Source organism: Aspergillus nomiae (assembly GCF_001204775.2).
Source record: "Aspergillus nomiae NRRL 13137 chromosome Unknown contig00261, whole genome shotgun sequence".
Lineage (NCBI taxonomy): Eukaryota > Fungi > Ascomycota > Eurotiomycetes > Eurotiales > Aspergillaceae > Aspergillus > Aspergillus nomiae.
Window position 1 is genome coordinate 26,427 of NW_015378316.1, and position 18,912 is coordinate 45,338.

Consider the following 18,912-nt stretch of genomic DNA (forward strand, 5'->3'; position numbering starts at 1 on the left):
CGCATCGATATCGGGGTAGAAATAGTCCGTGATCGCGAGCACCTTCCTCCAGGAAATCTTTGGGAAGTTTCAATTCCTACATAAAACTTGTTAATCACATCTCTACCCCAATTGCATCTATTATCCACTGGCAATAACAAGAATCATGTCAAAAATCGCGTCGACCTTCTCGCGTAAGTGATGGAAACACCAACATGCAACACCCATAATACTCCTTTGCTAACACGCCATAGGCCTTGTGCGCTTTGTTCCTAAGTCAAACCCGTCTAAGGTTCTGATCGGCGAACCGGTAGATGCGCAACTTGATGTTGGATTGGCTCTTTACCAGGGAAAGGAAGTCTCAGTGCGACCATTCACCGGAGCATCCGTCCTTAACCCAGGCCAGAAGACAGAGTCCACTGAGATCATCAGCCGGGTTCTCTCCCCATTGTCACAGAATGAGGTCGGGTCGATTAGATGTATTGGGCTAAACGTGAGTTGTCGCTTGCGACATTACCAAATACCACTTCTTCAGAGTCGCAATTGACTGATTGTTCGGTAGTATGGCTCTCACGCCGCCGAGATGAAACTATCTATCCCAGATGTCCCCACACTGTTCATTAAGCCACCAACGGCCCTCTCAGACCCTTGGCCTGCGCCAACCGTTCTTCCCAAGATCACGCAGGTTGACAACACGGGCGACTATGAGTCAGAAATGGTTATTGTTATTGGTCGTGATGCGAAGGATGTTAGCGAGGCTGACGCCCTGGACTATGTCCTTGGATACACGGCAGCAAACGATGTTTCAAGCCGCACGTCACAGATGAACCAGAGCCAATGGTGCTTCTCTAAGGGATTCGATACCTCGTGTCCAATTGGTCAGTGCCTCTCATATAAATTCCTTTCTAGTTTGTGATCCACTGACTGACACGGGCTGTTTCATTAGGTCCGGCTCTTGTTTCTGCGGCATTGTTTCCGGATGCCAGCAAATTCCAGATCCGCGGGCTGAAGAACGGAAAGGTGCTACAGGATTGTCCTCTCACGTATGAAAAACCCCGGCAACCAACCATAGGTTTGCTTAACTTAAAGGCTAACAAATTCTTGAATAGGGACTTGATCTTCAGCGTGCCCAAGCTTGTCAGCTTTCTGTCTCAAGGAACAACTCTGCCAGCGGGAACAATCATCTTGACTGGAACCCCCCCTGGCGTTGGAGCTGCAAAGAACCCGAAGGAGTTCTTGAAGGAGGGAGATGAGTTCGCCGTTGAATTGCTGCCTCACGTTGGAACTCTGGTGACAAAGATTGAAAACCAGAAATAAAGCTGTAGTTAAGACTCAATAGGTGTATCATGAATGTTTAGAAAAATAGATCCGCATAAAATTGCTCCGTATACGCTCGAGCCTTCACGGCCATTGCTTTGAAACTATTTGCGAAGTTCAACGGCTTGGACCACATAAGCTCTCTGGTTCTTGCATGGGTATGTTCTTGCCAAATATCTAAAGTTTGACAGCATGTCTGACCTTTGAGCTCTTGCAAAGGTCGGTATTGATGCATGTGTAGAACCTGAGCAATATGTACTTATCTACACCCACTTACCAAGTCACGACTGCAAGATCACAAAGCTTGATATTAACTACGTGGCTCTTCAGAGGGAAAATCATGCTTTATTAAGTATTTTACTGCAAGTGACTGATGCGAGTGAGATGGGATGGATCAGACAAGATAGCACACATAATTATGATATGATGAAGACAATGGTGTGATGTTGACAGCCTAGAAAGTGTGCCATGGGTAGAGTTCTGGCTCACAACAAATGCAAGAACATTCACTTGCACCTTTTATCAGAAAAGTGATCAACGAGTGAATATGAAAATGAGCGCAATGAAAAAGCAATATCACGAACAACACAACAATTGTTCCTTTCTCCTCTTATTGCATAGAATACTGATTGCAAATCTGTCTTCTTTCACTACACAAATCAACTGCGTGACTCTTCTGTGAATAAATATCCTTCAACTAGTCTGCACTTGTGATACTACACAATGCCTGACTTCCCATTTCCGATCAAGGAGTCTACTGCGAGGGCCATACGCCATGCGAGTGCGACGAGGCCTATTTCCAAGCTCTGAGGGACTGGGTGCGACTGGCGGCTGCCTTTGGCTGGCCGGAGAAGGTGAGAAAAGTTGCGCTGTCCTACTTGTCAAGGGTCAAATCGTTGGAAGATACCGTTATCATGATCGACTCCGTTCGGATCTGCCCGCATGGTCGGTTGACTATGCTGGGCGCAGAGTTGCCTCTTGAATACTGCAAGAGGCATGAAACACTCAATATCGCGTGGTTGAACAACGTTCCACTTGTTTACACTTTGTTCCGTTGGTTCAACGGGGACACCATCCACCGCATCTGTCTCGAATCTGCCGCGGAATGGGTCGCGTATGAAGAAACTATGCTCGATTATGAGGCTTCGTCGGGAATGTTCAAAAGAAAAGACTTCAAGTGCCTCCAAGATCCTGTAGCTGTGGCGCAGATGATGCAAGATGGCAGTCGCACCGTGGAATCGGTTGTGTCTGACGTACGCGTGGTTACTATCTTTTAGTATATCCCGCTGCGGCGATCAACAAGGCAGGTTGCTAGCGACGCATCTAGACGTCGGTAGCTAATAGACAGAAGACAGAATCGGCGCGAGCTGCACGGATAAGAATTCGAACCCGATGTCGACTTGATAGGACCGAAAGATAAGCACAAGTTCTGTATAAGGACGACAGATTGACACTAAGTGGTCTACACGTATTTGGCGGATAAAGGTTCACCACCCTTATCCAATTATCTTAAGCTTCATCTGCTAACCATGAACAGAATCATGGCCATAGTTGGATGAAAAGGAGTTTGGCTAGCTGACGCTGACAATTTACATCCTTTTGCCTGCAAGCTGCAGTTTTGTGCCTTGGCGAAGGGTTGGAAATTTAGCTATTACTGAGAAAGTCTATGGTGTCCTAGAAGTCTGTAAAGTTTAGCAAAATAGTCGATCTGATTTAGTCTAAATTTGTCTCGCAAGACAGTTCAATGTATGCCTTACAGATCATACTTCAGCCTCAATGACAAGCATAGGATAAGCATTTACGAAGCATGAGGACATCCAACAAGAAAAAACTCTCCACATGCAAGTCCCCACATCAGATTAGTAACACACGCTAACTACTTCTGGTAGATCCCCACTTTCACTCTTGCGAAGTGTGGGATATGACTTTAGCCCTAGGCGGAGTAAATCATCTCCGCTTCAGAGGTGCTTGAATCAGAGTAGGACATCTATGTAGTTGATACACTCATTGCATTATTCGACAGCATCTGAGGTTTAAAGTAGTGGTCTACTATTTTTTGCTTTATTGTAGGCATGTTAGTTATGGAGTCGAGGTTATGGAAGTACTTGGCATGATTTTGAAGTAAAAAGTTAATATGATGTTACGATGCCGAGTTGCTGTTCCGATGAAGCTCCCTAATATTATTGTAGCTCGGGCAGCCGATCGGCCACGGGACCATTAGGAGACTAAAACGTGTGGTGTGACTTCGCTTTCCCGATGGGATGATATCGGCTCGATGACACGGGCAGCGAAAAATCTGTGATAGCTATCGATTTGCTAAGAGTATATAAAGAAATCAGTCCAAGCTGGGGCTTTTCTTTTATCCCTTTTCTGTATCTTGACTTTGAACGTTTTTTTTTTATCTTGTCCCTGATTCCAATTTGTTCATATTCTGGCTATCGCCAGTGTTATTCTATTCTACCTCTAACCCATATATACATACAGCTTTGTTCGATCCCAATTCACACCCAAGGATTCCCAGTTTATTCTATACTCTAATGCATCTGACAGAATCATCTATCGAGACAAATACTAACTTTAGATTCATGTGTGGATGTCCGGACGCCATTTCCGACCCATGAAGTGAAGGAATAGAGTCGGAATAACACTGACACCCACGATGAGAGCGCACCCAACACCTGCACTCGCTGCCACACCGACTGTTTCAAACATAGGCGGAAACCTGAGCTTCGTTAGCTATCGTACTCCTAAAGCTTGACGTGACCCTCCCTCGACTTACCAAAACGGCCCCAAGAAACCCCATATCTGTCGAACGAACGTGATACACACCCCGACACTGGCAGCTTCGGTGGGATAGCAGTCTACGGCGTACGTGACAAGGACGGTGGTTACAATCTGGTTACCGCCGGCTCCAATGGCGATACCGATGATAGGTGCTACGTTCCAGTGGCCTGTCGCAGATTCCTGAGTGCACACCAGGAAGACGATCAGACCCACAATGGAACAGATATAGCCGATGTAGCTGAGCCATAGACGGTGCTCAGGCTCGGGCTTCCGCTGGATCTTCTTTGCTCGTGTGTTCATCCAGACGTCCGACAGGGTGCCTCCTAATTGCTCGCCAATGACGGAGCCGATAATGGGACCCAGGAACTGCAAACCGAGTTGCTCGGTGTTCAGCTCGAACTTTTCCTGGAGCAATTCTGGCACTTCAACGGTGGCCAACACGTTGCTCAATAAGAAGACCATTGCGTACGCCGCGGCTGGGATCATAACAGAGGGATACATAACCATGGAAAGAGGCTTAACGAACTCCCACCACGAGAAAGGAGTCGGGTCGATCCGACGGAGTGAAAGATACTCTCTCTTCCACGCAGGCTGATTTGGGTTGACATTGCTGCCAACATACCGAGTTTCTGGTCCCAGAAAGAGATACAAGATGAACTGGACGCCGTTGACCTGATCGATGAAAATTTGTTAGCAAACGGCAGTCAGTACGAGTGTGTATCGGGGTGGTAGACGAACTATTGCCAGAACCCAGTAAATCCATACGTAGCCTGCCCGATATGCGACGAACCCAAAAATAAATGGACCCAGGGGAATTCCCAAGGTGACCAACAGGGTCCACACACCCATGTACCTGGCACGGTCTTTCTTGAAATAGGTCTCCATCACAACAGCACTTCCGATGGCTTGATATGATTGTCAGCTCAAATGATTCTGAGGTCTAATCAGAAATCCGTCTTACCAGATGCTGGAGAGATGAAAAATGCTTGCAAAGCTCTACAGGCGGCAGTTGATGCATAGTCCGTGCTTTTCGCACACCCCACATTACATACTAGGCTGCACATCAGGGAGATAAGGAAGATCGGACGACGTCCATAGCGATTAGACATGGGCTTCCAGAACAATGGGGCCCCGCCCAAGATGGCGATCTGGAGCGATGTCAGGTAACTCGCTTTTTGGATCGTAATGTTGTACTCCTTCGCGATCCTACCCGTCATTTGTTAGTGAAAACTAGAACAGTAAACCGTTGATTTTAAGGTGTCCTCTTACGTTGCATAGGCAGGAATGATACCAGCAGCGGCAAAGGTACCCATACATGCGTGAATAGCTACCAAAACCAGATTCGCCAGCTTCTGCAGAGATTCAAAGCTAATCAGTCATCGGTCCTCAAGAGTTCATGCAACATCTCGTTGCTCAAAAACATAGTTTGAAAAATGAGTACTAACCTTCCAGGACGGCCAGTTGTACGGGTCCGCTGGATCCATGCTAGGGATGGGATCAAGTTCTAGTGTGCCGTGCCGCTCCATCAGGTAGTCTCTGTGTGCCTTTGAAATGCGAGATTCCACGATATCGGAATAACTGGAAGGGATGGCTCCCGCCGTGCTCTCTACAAAGTCCACGTCCACTTTTCCCGGCTGAGAAGCATCTGGGACGTCGTCATTTTGGCGAGGCTGCATCTCCATTGACGCAGTCATGTTGGACGAGCTCCTGGATAGGGGCACAGCCAGTGTTGGATTTGAATCTCTGTTTATTCCAAGTAAAGGGCTCAAGCTTCCTGCAACTAAGGCACCCCAGGGTTAGAATAGGTGAGAATGGGTGTAACAGAGGGAGAGGGCTTCCAAAATAGTCCACGAAGATGCGGATAACCCGTTATTCACATATGTCAAGAAGACTCTAACCGAAGAGTAGGGAATTTGGTCCGTCCCACGCAAACTCACGCGGCCGGGGTATTTGGCCTATCAATTCTGCATTGGGGTGGGCACTCTCGCCCGGGGTAAGGCCAGAGATTGACCAATCCATCCATGTGGAGAATATGCGGAGTATGTTTTCATAATACTATCGAGTTATAGGGGCGACAATGGTCAGTCTATTTTGTCATGGTCGATTAGTCGTGCGTTAGTCCATTGGATGAGCCAAATTCGCAGCTCACCGGGGGGCGTGAATGAGATAGCCGAGTAAAGATCCCGAAACTCCAGGGGATACGCAGTTCCATACAAATCCAAACTCTCCGGCTCGTTTACGGTTACTGTGTATGCCGTACGGGCCACGGGACACTCGGAGATGGATAAGTATTTTGGAGTGGAGGCGTTGGCCATGCAATGGGAGCCTGGAGATTGGCCAATTTGACCCCAGCCCTGGAATGGTTGTCAACGACTAAGCCGGATCAAGCATGCTATGCTCACGTGCCAAGCCGACCGTCGCATTGCCACTGCCCCACAATTCGTTCCTCCTTTACATACTCCCCACGGCCCACTTGTTAATGACAAGTCCAGTTCCCGAACTCGCTACCCTAATGCATAAACTCTGAGGGTGATCGTAATGGTACTGATTCATTCGAGCTAACCTGCGGCGGTTGCTTCTATTGACCCTCCAAAGCACTACAATATTGACCATGAAAGCATTGGTGTGTCGAGTCTGCCAGAAGGCCTTCTCGAAGGCTGAGCATCTAAGGGTATCTGATCCGTATCTCATTCCCTTTCGGTGGAGACTTCGCTAATGTCGGCACTTAGAGACATGAACGTTGCCGTAAGATATAGCCATCTATGCCGTGATTTGTGCCGTGCTACTTGGTCGGGATTTCCGATCGCCATCTGCCATAACCCCTAAGGCTATACGACTGGGAAAGCTGACCAGGGTATCAATACCGAAGACACCGGAGCCAAGCCATTCGTCTGCAAAGAATGTCGTCGACCTTTCGCCCGCCAAGACGCCCTTGCGCGCCATGAGAAATTGCACGCTCGTGCTGCAGCCAATTCTAAGCTTCCTCAAGGGCAGCATGTACACGAGATTCCCCAACCAGCTTCTCTCGAGGCTCTCCCGCCATGGGATACCACGAGAGCCCCCGTAGACACTGCAATATCAGTGCCTGTACCAAGTCAGACATGGGATGCTTCACAACCGGAGCAAAACCCTGGCTTGCAACATGCTGCCTCCGATCTTGATTTTACGCTGATATGGCCCGATTCGGAGAGTCTGTTCCAAAGTATCATGTCATCAGACACAACAGATCAATGGCAGATGCCTCTGGGAGCACTACCCTTCCCACCCGTAGTTCAAGATGTGAACTCAATGAGCTTTGGGTCCCCAAATTCATTCGACGATCGTAGCTCGTCAATTGGCACGATCCCTTCGGGTGGTAGTCACCAGGCTGTACGAGATGTCACAGAAATGGTGGCAAGCTCTGTAAGATCTTTCGAGAGATGCTATGCCTCCGAAGAAATGCTAACTGTGCCACCGCCAGTCCTCCAGTGTGACAGCGGCGATCAAGGCAACGTCAATCACATCTGTGTTCCTGGATGAATGCCTGCACATGTTCTTTGTGCGGTTCATTCCAACATTCCCCATCTTGCATCGGGCTACGTTCGTTTTTCGGGAATGCACTCATCCACTTCTTCTAAATGCCATGGCCTTGGGATCCCTGTATTTGGGTCCCAAAGATTCAGTCGCGAAAGTAAGCTGATTCGGACGTAGAAGGAGTCACAAGGTTGTTAACGATATTGTAGGGGGAAGCGTTATGGCGGCTGGCACATACTGCCGTTGCTACCTCGGTAGGTCTCGTTCTTCTTTAGCAATTTTGGCCATACTTACGCCTACGTAGTGGCAATCGTTAATTACACATCGCGGCCCATATGATGCATGTAAAGGCGTCCAGCTTCTTATCACTGCCCTTCTAGGTCAGATATACGGTGCATTATCCAAGGTTTGCTGTCACCAGGACTGGCTTGGCTTTTATACTTGAACTAACCTTTACTACTACAGAATAGACTCATTCGCACCACGAGTCAAGTCTTCCGCCCACTCGGATTCTTCTGGGCCCGGCATTGCGGCATGTTAGATAGCGAGCCTTATTCCGTGGAGAGCTTGCCGTTCCCCAGTGCAACAATGGAGGAGAAAGAGTGTCAATGGCGAACATGGGCGGCACGAGAGATTCAACAGCGTGCACTGCTTGCGTATCATGTTCTTGATGGCCTCGTTGCCCAGATGTCTGGCGACGGTACATCGACCCGCCATGTGGCTAATCCCCTTGTTCTTCCTAGCAGTGAAGCTGCATTTGATGCCAGCAACGTGGACGAATGGCTGGCACTTATGCGCTCACAAAGACCCGATCAGCCATCCTTTCGGCTGGTCTTCCGCTCTCTTTTCCCTCCGGTTAGTAGCTTTCGGCCTCTGGATTATCAGCTTTCTGCCTTCTCCCTTCGGGTCATCCTTGAAGGCCTACAGTCCCTGGTATCAGACTCGGACGAAAGTGACCTTGTCGCTGTGGGTGTCCCAGGGCGTTCGGATCTGAGAAGAGCTCTGGCTCAAGTGCACGAGACCGTCTCTATGAGCATTCACCTTTCCGCCGAAGAACGGCTCGAAGTTCTTCTCCGTTGGCATACTATATGCCTCGACACTATGATTAACTCGACCGTTCTTTGTAGGCATGTCTGCTCCTGCTACGACATTACGCAACATGTGTCCGGAGGCTCCCGAACGGTTAAGCCCGGGTTCGATATGACGAAGTGGGTCTACACACCTGATGCACGTCGTGCTTTACTGCATGCTATTGCGATTCAGGATATCATCGAACAACTTCCACGAGGACGAGCTCATGTAATCCATATGCCAAGCTCCCTCTTTGCCGCAGTGACAATCTATGTCGTGTTCTCGCTCGCTGGAGTCGCAACAATCCACCTCCCACGGACCATTGCTTGGCAGGACGCACTCCTTTCACACACCGATTTGAACTTAGGATGTGATGGTAGTCGGGCATCTACTGGATCCGAAACAAGAAGGTTTGTTGAAGAAGGCCATACGGATTCGCCACCTGGGCTAGGAGCCGCGAGGAACCTGCTCTATGAGATGAATTCGATGCAGAAGCTGTTCCGCTGTCTCATATCTCAGTGGGGCATTGCTCACGATATGGAAGAGATCGTAAACCAGTGGATCACCCTGTGTCATTAGACACTCAGGTCCCCTGTATCATCTAATCTTAAGTCCATTATAGTCCGGCGTTGGTGGCATTCTACAGGCGGTTGCATGGCATGAATTTTGATTTAAGGAAATATAGGCATATAAACGTTCTTGAGGTTTGCATATAGAATAGACTCTCTGTGGACAAATATATGTACTGCTACTATGAGAAGGCTCAATTATTGAATTTTTTTCTCCCTACCTCACCGAGGGTATGGTTTCATTTGCAGTTTTGAGCTCTGAGTGATCGGAATCACACGAAAAACACCATTCCATATCATGGGGCTTGAAAATGATCAGTAAAAACTAACTAGTTTGCCTTCTCGCCCTTTTCATATCTCTAGTATTACTAACTCAAAATTTGACACCCTATTGATCCTTCAATGAGACTAAAGATATCGGTAATATGGTCACAGTGCCCTATCCTAGCCAGTCTGTTCATCAAACATGGCGCTTAGTCTTGATGCAACCGAAAGCGTGGCTGTCGAATTTGGGTAGTCTGATGAACTACGCAAGGGGGGAGCATTTGCATGGTAATGTGACGTTGGCCCGAATGCTTAAACGATTAGGGCAAGTTGGGTGGATGACGTTTCCACGCAAGGGATATGCAGTTGGGTATATGCTTATGCATCGTGGATGAGCGGTATGGGGGTTATTGGGTCGAGATAGACGCATTATTTGTGGTTTGTGATCGGTTGTTTGATATGTAGAGTATTTTTTTGTCTAGTATCAACATTGAATAATAGGACTCTCTATTTGCTGGATGAAAATGCATAGCCAAGTTTGCTTTGTGCAGAGTGATTCACAATTTTGTAACAGGAAAACGGAAGACAGAATATGCGATGCCAAGTGTGCCAATTTATATGCAAGGGGGTATCTCGGGCAGTCTAATGCAATCTGATGCGCAATGACAACGCTACCAAGGGTAGGGATGATGAGATAGCGAGGAAAGGCGGAACAAAAAATCGAGGTATATCAATGCATGCAATGCCGCCCAAACTAAATGAATATAACGAGAAAGATAAGAAGGGAATTTAAGAGAAGGGCGGTGTCGTAAGGATAAACAGAGACGAGAACTATACCGCTGGGTGCGCCTTAGCAAAAGATAAAAAAGGTAAAAAAAAATTATGCGTTTCACATCTTCTGAGGTTCGTCATTGTCTTCTCTCATTCTCGTAAATGCTTTGGTTAGAGCCGTTCCAATTTCGCTGAATAGATCGCGCATGATGGACTCGGATTTCATCGCCGCGGGACCCTGGGCCAAAACGGGATCCTTGAAAAGTGGTGCAACTCGCTCCCAGAGTTTGCCAAAAGTGTTCTCGACGGAGCTGTCTACGGCTTTTATGTCGTTCACTGCGGATTCCTGATTTAGAGTTACGGTGCCCGATGGATGGCTGGGCTCGTCTTGGCGTAGACGGCGAGCGGGATGATCACGGGCTGCATCACCGTCGTCATCGTCATCACGAGGTCGTTTGTTGCTAGTCTGAGTATTGTGAGATGTCTCAGGGACAGCACCTGGAGAAGCCTGAGTTTGAACCGCGCTATTGGTTAATGGAGGGAGTTTCGGTCTCTCTTGTTGCTCTGTAGGTTGCCCTCTGTAGGAGGGAGTGTTCGACGGTGCGAGATGGATACCACGAGGAGCGCCCGCCCGCTGACGGTACATAGAGATCTCGTTGAGCACCGGTGACTGGCTCGGAGATTGGGAATGAGACAATGACTGGTGACTGGAGAAGGGAGGGCACCAGCTCAATGAAGGAATGCCGAATTTCGTTGGTAAAGGGTCCATCTCTGCGGGTGGCGGAAGACTTTCCACCCAATTTGAAACCCGAGTGTACTTTATCAGTTGTTGAACTGATACCCGAAGTGGCGGGGCTTCTTCGGGTTTCTCGGCCGCTTTCAGGGCGACTTCATGGCGCACAGGCCGTCCCAGCTTTTTATCACATGAGCCCATCCAGGAATCAATGTCCTCTGCGACGTCGCTGTGTATGTCACACTCCGGGATCTGATTGTATTTGTAAGCGGCCCAGTATGCCTTGCGTTTCGTGATATAGCCGATAATGCGTCGTCGACATGACTGCCATGAGTATCGGCGGCCAGTTTGCTCCTGTAGTGCCGTGGAGATTCGAATCCAGAAACTTTTGGGGTAGTGACCTAGTTCGTAATGGTCCATCATACTTCTACACAAACTGATCAGGCATTGTTGCTCGTTAACCGTCAGTTGAATCCCCCGGCCGGAGTGTTCAACTGCGACATCGTTGTAGAGTAGACCGGAAGCGAGTTTTGATTCCGTTGGGGTGGAAGGGTGATCGGTTATTCTCGCGGGGATGTTGAACGATGGATCTGTTAACAATCGCCGCTGTGAATCTGTCTTGCTTATTCCATGATGGTCACGCAGGTGTCTCCAAAGCGATTCTGACGAAGCCGACTCTTCTAAGGATTGTACCATGGCCATGACTTCTTTTGCAAAAACCCTTCACGGTCCTCCTCCTCTTGAGATCGTGGGACGGAGAGAAAGACATTGCCGGAGGATCGGAGAAGAAAATAATCAATCTTTCGCCCCCCCCGAAAAGTTCGCGCCGCGCCCGTGTGCCGCCACGTGATCGTTGGGCAGCGAATTAGTATGGAGGGATCCTCAGCCTCCTATTTTTTCTCCTGATCTTTGGACCGGAGTGGGAATGTAAGTCTGCCTAAACGAGCCGATCGAACCTGTCTGCCGATAAGTTATATTAGTTGTTATTATTAGTTGTATTAGTTGTATGACTTTTCTTCCAACCGAAGCTGTGGACGGCGGGTTTCCTGTTCTTTTGTTCACCGCCGCGGGCGAGAAATTAGTAACATACCAATATTACCCGATCAGGGTTGGGGGAGGAAGAATTATTAATTACCGGTACATGGTATGGTAACTACTACCGTACTTTGGGTGTTCCATGTCTGCTTCAACGTCTGATCTTGGGCACAATCCGAATGATTCGACGAACCTTCTTCTCGTCAAGGGATCCCAATTTGAAAAGATACATGGGAATTCTGCGTCTCCTCCGCTTTCATTCCCGATTAGGAAGCCGAAGTATGAGGGGGGCGACTCGTTGCATCATTGATTCTCCATTCGTTCAGGGGCTGCGCAGGCGAAGAAACCATTGTACACTACCTCGGCTGTGCTCAATAAAATATCTACTTCCATCTGACCAGTACTTTGCACATCCCCATTGTCTCCCATTCGGGTTACTCGGAAAATAATAATAGACGAGATATACTCCTGGGTTAGGGGTTACATTCTTCATCGTGCCGCGTTCGGCAATATCAAGGATCAACCCTACTAAACTAGGATACGAGAGGATCGATGTCTCGCTGTCGACAACACTACTCGCTTCGTCTCAGTTAGGCTGATTTGTTGCCAACTGTCCACGGGTCAATGATTTTTCTTAGTAGTATTCGTTGCTGCTGATCGCTGCAATTTGGCCAAAAGCACAGAAAACCCACGCCTCGGCAACTTTCTGTGTCACTGCATCGTTCAATGACTGCGACACTACATATGCAGCTAGAATCCCAGCGGGCTTGTCCCTGATCCGAAGGCGTGGACACTTTCATAGCACCAGTATTCAATTGAACCCTCCCTGAATACCCCCCGTCTGAACTGTTGACCGATCGGAAATGGCGTCTCATCCCATATCCGCCTCCCCCTTGTTGCAGGCGGTGTCATCCATAGCTCTTGAGAAAGGTACACGAGACCGATTCGTGGCAAATATCTCTCCGGAATGGTGTACCCAACAGTATGTTCGACAACGTGGTAGCGAGCTAACCAGTCGAGTAACAAGACTGACTAGAGCAGCTCTGTACTGGGTGGCTACCTGAATGCATTGATGCTTTCCGCCGCCCAAAAGTTGAACGCCCTTGAATTTGGTGAAGAACGGTTCCCCGATCCCATCCATGTCTTCGTGCAGTTTCTGCACATGGTCCCGCCTGGACAGGTGGTGGTGACCTGCAAACACCTCCGGGTCTCTTCCCGGCAGTGCGTGGTAAGGGTAGAAGTAGCAAGACCCGCAGCCTCAGGAAAACCAAGTTCTCCTGCTACCGTGGGTATTGTTACGTGCGCCAACATCTCGAAAGAGGAAGGCCTTACGCAACACAGTAAGCCGGCTTTCGCTGTCCCACTTCCAGACCGACATACCGAGTGTGTCAAGATTGATGATCCCGTGGTCGATTCAACTCCAGTGACGAGTAAACTGAACTGGGTTTCACCGAAAGCAGCCAATGGCCTTTGGGGACACCGTGTTGGGGGTCATCACCGCGAGGTATGGGTGTCATTCCGGGATGGCTCTAATATCTCCGACCATCTTCATCTGGCTTTGTTGTCAGACATGGTAAGCGGCCGCGCACCCTCCATATCGAACGTATATAACTGGCAGTATCTGACGGTTGAGGTAGCCCCTGCAACCTGCTGCAACGCACCAAGCAGGGTTCTACTTCAAGTATGCGTTATCCACGCTGTGTATGACAGTGGAATTCAAAAAGCGTCCAGATCCATCTACGCAGTGGGTCATGATTCGATCAAACTCGCATTTGGTTGCCAATGGCCGGTACGACGTCAACATCCAGATTCTCGATGAAGAAGGTAATATCCTCGCGTTGAGTAACCATGTAGTATATGTTTCGGAGCTTCGAGCCCGTGCCAAGGGAGCCAAAATATGAACGTGTACTTGTTAGAAAGTATATAGCACCCCCTCCTCCAGTATGTGGCAGTAAGAATCAAACAAGAAGGCTGCCCGACCGTTTAAAGAATGTCGAGTTCCAATTCAATGCTGTGTGGATTGGTTAAATTAGATAGTGACCGACAAGGTAAGTCAAGAACCAGCCGCTTGGGACAGAAACTCATTTATTTCGGTTTTATTTTTATCCTGAGATTAGCATTATCTACATATCTTTTGGTGTGTATCTTTCAACCGAATCCAATAGCGATGACTGGAATGGAAAATTTGGTTCTTCTTACTCATAGTTCCTGTCTGAGACATGTCAGCCAGTGTGACAATCGTATAAACCGCATGTCTTACTTACATCAGATTGATCCCACCAGACGTTTTATGTAGAATGTAAAGAGAAATCCAGATCATGACTTCATGGAACTGGTGCACATAACCTCCATCAACAAGGGCTGATGGCAGAGCATATATGAAGAGAACCTAAACTGCTCCGCGGTAAATATCGTCCATGCTGCCACCTTCGAAGTAACTATCAACCATATATGATGGATCCTCATCCATCCCAGCAGGGTAACAGGCTCCATTGTCATGACCCTGAATACCACGTGCACGAGTCGACACAGCTTTGGACCCAAAGACACTAGTTTCTTCCTCCTTTTTGGGAATTATGGGAGAAAAGATACCAGCCATATTGTGCTCAACTATTTCCTTTTTAACCTTCATGCTAGGAGAGTCAACAACTTTGACATCGTCGTCCCCGCTGTCAGAAGGATCACCAGGAATTTCAGGTTTAATCTTCGACTCTCCCTCTGTGTCGGCATCGTCAACATAGATAGCATCCATGACAGACCTACCAGGCTTGGTCTTCCGCTTGGTTGGGGTCTGGGTGTGGCGATAATTCCTGCTCCTGCTGGATGACGGGGTGCTCTTGGTGATGCCGCCTCGTGGGCCTCGAGGAGTTCTAGGGGTGGAGGCGGAGCTTCCACCAGACGCATGGTTGCGCCCTGCATAGCGGGGGATATCGGTGATGCCACGGCTGTGGGCTTCGTCTCTCAGCTCGTCTGCTATCTTGCGATAGCGGCGGAATCGCCCCTCAATCGAGTCGTATGTCGCTCCTTGTCCGAAAACGAGTGCCATGGCGTGGTAGTCAAGCTGTTTTTGGAAGTTAGTACTTGGGGTGCAGTGGAGTCGTATTAGGAGGAGGACGAGGGATACCTTGAGATCTGGGTGGGCTGCAAGTATAGATGCAATGAGACGGTCGGTGCTCTCATGGTTCTTCCAGTTCACCACCATGTTGATGAGATATTTGAAGTGATGTGGGAGGTGGTGTTGATGATGAAGATTAGAGGTTGGCCCCAGAGGAGAATGAAGGTAGGTAGATTGGATTTGCGTAAGGTCCAGGCAGTTCTTCACACATGAAAGATCAACTTTGCTTTGTTGTGGGCAAGACGGAAGCTTTAGTCGAGAATACTTGAAGTAGAGGAAGAAATGTTCAGCTTACTTAAATTTTGTAGAGACAGCTCTTGAAATGAAGAGAAGCCTCCTAGGAGTCCTTTCAACCAGAATGATCACAAGGACCAATAGTGAATTATTGCTTCCACAGACTAGTCCAATAGAGGGCATGCAGTACTGCAAAAGATTCTCGAAGCTCTGGAAAAGAGTTGTCAAAGGAGACGTTGGTGAAGGAATTGCAACGGCTGTATCTGATCAAAGATAGCCAATGGTATGGCCCAGAGTAGGAAAAAAGGGATATCCAAGCAAGTGAATGCTGAGCGGATCGCTTGGGCTTCTCAGAAACGTCGAGCTGAATCCACAAGTCACTTCTCTAGGCCGTGGATTTGGATGGGGTGACAGTATTGGTCAAAGCATTGAAGATACTTGGAGGCCGAATCATCAGATACGTCAGCAGTCCTTCACTGACCAGGGTTCAATTCAACTCAGAAACAGGAAAACCGTCTCATCAAGTTGCTCATTCACTCACAGGTCACTGAGCCTCGTCACTATACCTGGCCTTGCTTCTCTCTGCCCTCTTGCACTCTTCTGTTACTCTTCTTTTACAGCTCCTCTCTCACATTTCCTTCTCCTACTCCTCTACTAGTACCCAGCCCTTCTCACCCAAGCACACACTTGTGCCCTACTCTCGACCTCACAACTCAGCTCACATACCCAACTTCGAAGCAATCTCTACTAAGGCATCAAAATGCCCATGCGTTGGACTCCCGAAAACGACCAGCTTGTAAGACCACACTTCCAACAGCTTTGAAACCAAGAAAAGACTTAACAATCACAGCTTCTCCTGAAGATCCTGGAAACTCATGATCTATCCGTCGATACCAAAAAGGTCGCCGAAGCCTGGCGTAAGTTCTCACCCAAACCTCAACAGCATCGATAACGTGTATACTAAAAGCGCAAAACTTGAATAGCCGGCACAGACTCCAACAACCGACCCACCCCCCGAGCCATCACCGAACGTCTGGTCAAAATGCGCCAAATGGTGAAGGCAGCCAACAACGGCACCGATGGCCACTTCAGTATCGGAAGGGGAGCCGGTACCCACCCCAGCAGCGCTTCGACGACTCCCCGTAAGAGAGGCAAGAGTGCGACGGCAGTTCCTAAGACTCCGACTTCTGGCAAGCGTAGGAATGTCTCTACACCTGATAACGCTTTTGGTGATGATGGGGATGTGCTTGTTAAGCAGGAAGGGGAAGGGACTCTGGGAACAGAGACGCTCCGGCCTGCTTCTGCTGGCGTGAAACAGGAGCACGTCGATGTTCCGCTTAAGGCCGAGCCAGTGGATGATAATGATGTTTTTTGGATGATGAGTCTCCTTCGAAGCGTGTCCGTAGGGCCAGCGTTCTTCCTCCTGGTATGGTTAGTACCTATGGCGAGGAGGATAGCCAGTCTGAGGTGGACAGTGAGATTTCGGAGTATTTCCCTGAAGGATCGGCTAAGGTGGAGGAGGATCTCTTGATGGCTTGATCTTTTGACGGATTTGTTTCCATCCTTGCGGGTGCTCAATGCGTAGCCGAGATTCATGGTTGATAGTTTTGCGGATCAAGCACGGGGTTTGAATCATTTACGGGGTTTGGCAGTTACAGTACTTCAATTATCACGGGAATGTTAAACATTGCTTAGTTCTATGTCCACCATGAATGTGTAGAAAATGCAGCCATAAAACCGTAAAAGTCGTAGCTTACCAAAAAAGGGGAGAGAAGAATGAGAACAAGCAGGCACATAATCTGGAATATCCTTCGATTTCAACAGAGCAAACTACTAAGAGATGCCATCATAGTTCAAACTACCCATCCGCTAACCATTCAGGATCAATGGTCGCGTCCATATTCCCAGAGGATACAAAAGCCTATCTGTCCGCATTCCCAGATATCCATGAGATAGTCAGGAAGTCATCCACAGCCCTAAGCAGAGTCATTCTCAACGACGGCTTTATGCTTCTTGGTAGGGGAGCCCGTTGCACCTCGCTTTGCCGGTCTTCCTCTCTTGCGCTTCGTGGGAGACAGATCGGAAGCACTGCCTTCTCCCTGCTGAGCAGAGCCAGGAGATGTGCCCGCAGCAGTGCCTTCCACGGGAGAGCCATTACGGACTTTGTCCTTGATACGCTGGACTCTATGCTGAATGGCACTGGCTGTGCAGCCTGCATTTTGGCTTAGTTCTTGTGTTCTTGGACAGGTTGGGGAAGTATAACATACCTTGACCCATAAATTCGGCCAAGGCTTTGTAATCGAGCTTGGCATTATTGAGAGTGACGATGCCGACCAGCAGCTGTATATAACGTCTGATTAGTCTCCTCAAAAGCTTCTTACGGAGATAAGGGATGGGAAATCGGCGGGCTCACTTTGGCATCAGCCTGCGGATCAGTCCAATTTATGGGCATTTTGATTGGGAGTAAGCACTAAGGCTACTTTGATCAGAGTAGATAGTAGGTCTAAGTCGTTGCTTGGTTGTTGCTTTGTACGTGAGGATGTAATCGGATGGTGTAGGTGATACAGTGGTGAGGAGGGAACTAGAGGTAGAATAGAGGGTGTTGTAGAAAAAAAGAGGTGGTCAGTGTCAAGAGACAGGTTGTGAGGAGAGAATGAAGGGGCTCGTTCATTCACTCAGTCAGAGGGAAGTACTGCTGTTACTCAAGTTGCCTGGGGGATTGCAACAAGCAGTCGCTCGATGACCTCTCAGGTTCTAGACTCGATGTTATTGTGGAAATTCAGATGACCGATTTGTCCTGGTATCTTCTGGATTTATGTTGTTCTTGTCCCAAACACTGCCCAGAGAATTCCAGCATATAACTGTCAGAGGGGGTTAAGGTCAATGTAACTAAACCAACAGAATCTATTGACAATGATATCCATATATGTAAGTCCAATGATCTATGAAGATTGTATAAGTTCAGGCTAAAGTCGCAAAACTGTGTAGACGAATCCAGCAAATTGCTGGACTACTCACTGCCATCAACTAGATAGACAGCTTCTTTCTACATTCACTGTTTAAGGAGGCTAGGGCATGTTGGAGATGAATTAGTTGCATATCGAAAATATAACTTCCTTCCCTTATTTTAACATTGTTGAATCATATCATACAATTTCAACACTAGTAAGAACCAGCAAGGTGGGTACCACGAGATCCACCCACCAGTATTCCAAACAGGGTGTCCATGGAGCTTCAAATGTACACTTTATACATCAAACTTGCTAAATTGTAGCCGTAAGTTTTTCTTCCATGGAGACCTCCTGTTCATGGGCTACTCTTCGATTCATACATACAAGAAGCTGCTTTGAACAAGAGAGAATTTTATTACGTGTAGACTCAATACCACCATAGGTTGGTACAATTCACCACTGGCAGAAACGCCCCAGACACTACAGACACTACAGACACTACAGACACTACAGACACTACAGACACTACAGACACTACAGACACTACAGACACTACAGACACTACAGACACTACAG

General features: G+C 48.2%; 9 protein-coding genes across 9 annotated transcripts; 5 read left to right on the forward strand and 4 right to left on the reverse strand.

Moving 5' to 3' along the window:
• Nucleotides 1-145: 145 nt before the first annotated feature.
• On the forward strand, nt 146-1,296 carry ANOM_007424 (fumarylacetoacetate hydrolase family protein; the record flags this gene model as incomplete). The annotated part of the gene is made up of 5 exons (XM_015552680.1): nt 146-173; nt 234-472; nt 542-857; nt 926-1,022; nt 1,089-1,296. The coding sequence occupies 5 exons, from the start codon at nt 146-148 to the stop codon at nt 1,294-1,296; spliced, it is 888 nt and encodes a 295-aa protein (XP_015404475.1).
• A 914-nt stretch (nt 1,297-2,210) lies between these two features.
• Nucleotides 2,211-2,573, forward strand: ANOM_007425 (uncharacterized protein; the record flags this gene model as incomplete). Its single annotated transcript, XM_015552681.1, has 1 exon — nt 2,211-2,573. One exon carries the CDS (start codon nt 2,211-2,213, stop codon nt 2,571-2,573), a length of 363 nt encoding a protein of 120 aa, XP_015404476.1.
• Nucleotides 2,574-3,879: 1,306 nt separating this feature from the next.
• Nucleotides 3,880-5,774, reverse strand: ANOM_007426 (putative MFS transporter; the record flags this gene model as incomplete). Its single annotated transcript, XM_015552682.1, has 6 exons — nt 3,880-4,018; nt 4,076-4,752; nt 4,819-4,985; nt 5,042-5,286; nt 5,350-5,432; nt 5,526-5,774. The coding sequence occupies 6 exons, from the start codon at nt 5,772-5,774 to the stop codon at nt 3,880-3,882; spliced, it is 1,560 nt and encodes a 519-aa protein (XP_015404477.1).
• A 917-nt stretch (nt 5,775-6,691) lies between these two features.
• Nucleotides 6,692-9,243, forward strand: ANOM_007427 (C2H2 type zinc finger domain protein; the record flags this gene model as incomplete). Its single annotated transcript, XM_015552683.1, has 6 exons — nt 6,692-6,751; nt 6,934-7,482; nt 7,541-7,750; nt 7,803-7,847; nt 7,898-7,999; nt 8,059-9,243. 6 exons carry the CDS (start codon nt 6,692-6,694, stop codon nt 9,241-9,243), a joined length of 2,151 nt encoding a protein of 716 aa, XP_015404478.1.
• Nucleotides 9,244-10,386: 1,143 nt separating this feature from the next.
• ANOM_007428 (uncharacterized protein) lies at nt 10,387-11,703 on the reverse strand (the record flags this gene model as incomplete). The annotated part of the gene is made up of 1 exon (XM_015552684.1): nt 10,387-11,703. One exon carries the CDS (start codon nt 11,701-11,703, stop codon nt 10,387-10,389), a length of 1,317 nt encoding a protein of 438 aa, XP_015404471.1.
• Nucleotides 11,704-12,899: 1,196 nt separating this feature from the next.
• On the forward strand, nt 12,900-13,973 carry ANOM_007429 (thioesterase family protein; the record flags this gene model as incomplete). The annotated part of the gene is made up of 3 exons (XM_015552685.1): nt 12,900-13,018; nt 13,078-13,609; nt 13,674-13,973. 3 exons carry the CDS (start codon nt 12,900-12,902, stop codon nt 13,935-13,937), a joined length of 915 nt encoding a protein of 304 aa, XP_015404472.1. The 3' UTR covers nt 13,938-13,973.
• A 452-nt stretch (nt 13,974-14,425) lies between these two features.
• Nucleotides 14,426-15,238, reverse strand: ANOM_007430 (uncharacterized protein; the record flags this gene model as incomplete). Its single annotated transcript, XM_015552686.1, has 1 exon — nt 14,426-15,238. One exon carries the CDS (start codon nt 15,236-15,238, stop codon nt 14,426-14,428), a length of 813 nt encoding a protein of 270 aa, XP_015404470.1.
• A 907-nt stretch (nt 15,239-16,145) lies between these two features.
• ANOM_007431 (uncharacterized protein) lies at nt 16,146-16,924 on the forward strand (the record flags this gene model as incomplete). Its single annotated transcript, XM_015552687.1, has 4 exons — nt 16,146-16,181; nt 16,236-16,302; nt 16,369-16,816; nt 16,861-16,924. The coding sequence occupies 4 exons, from the start codon at nt 16,146-16,148 to the stop codon at nt 16,922-16,924; spliced, it is 615 nt and encodes a 204-aa protein (XP_015404469.1).
• A 437-nt stretch (nt 16,925-17,361) lies between these two features.
• Nucleotides 17,362-17,837, reverse strand: ANOM_007432 (AT hook motif protein; the record flags this gene model as incomplete). The annotated part of the gene is made up of 3 exons (XM_015552688.1): nt 17,362-17,597; nt 17,653-17,725; nt 17,799-17,837. The coding sequence occupies 3 exons, from the start codon at nt 17,835-17,837 to the stop codon at nt 17,362-17,364; spliced, it is 348 nt and encodes a 115-aa protein (XP_015404468.1).
• Between the last annotated feature and the right edge of the window lie 1,075 nt (nt 17,838-18,912).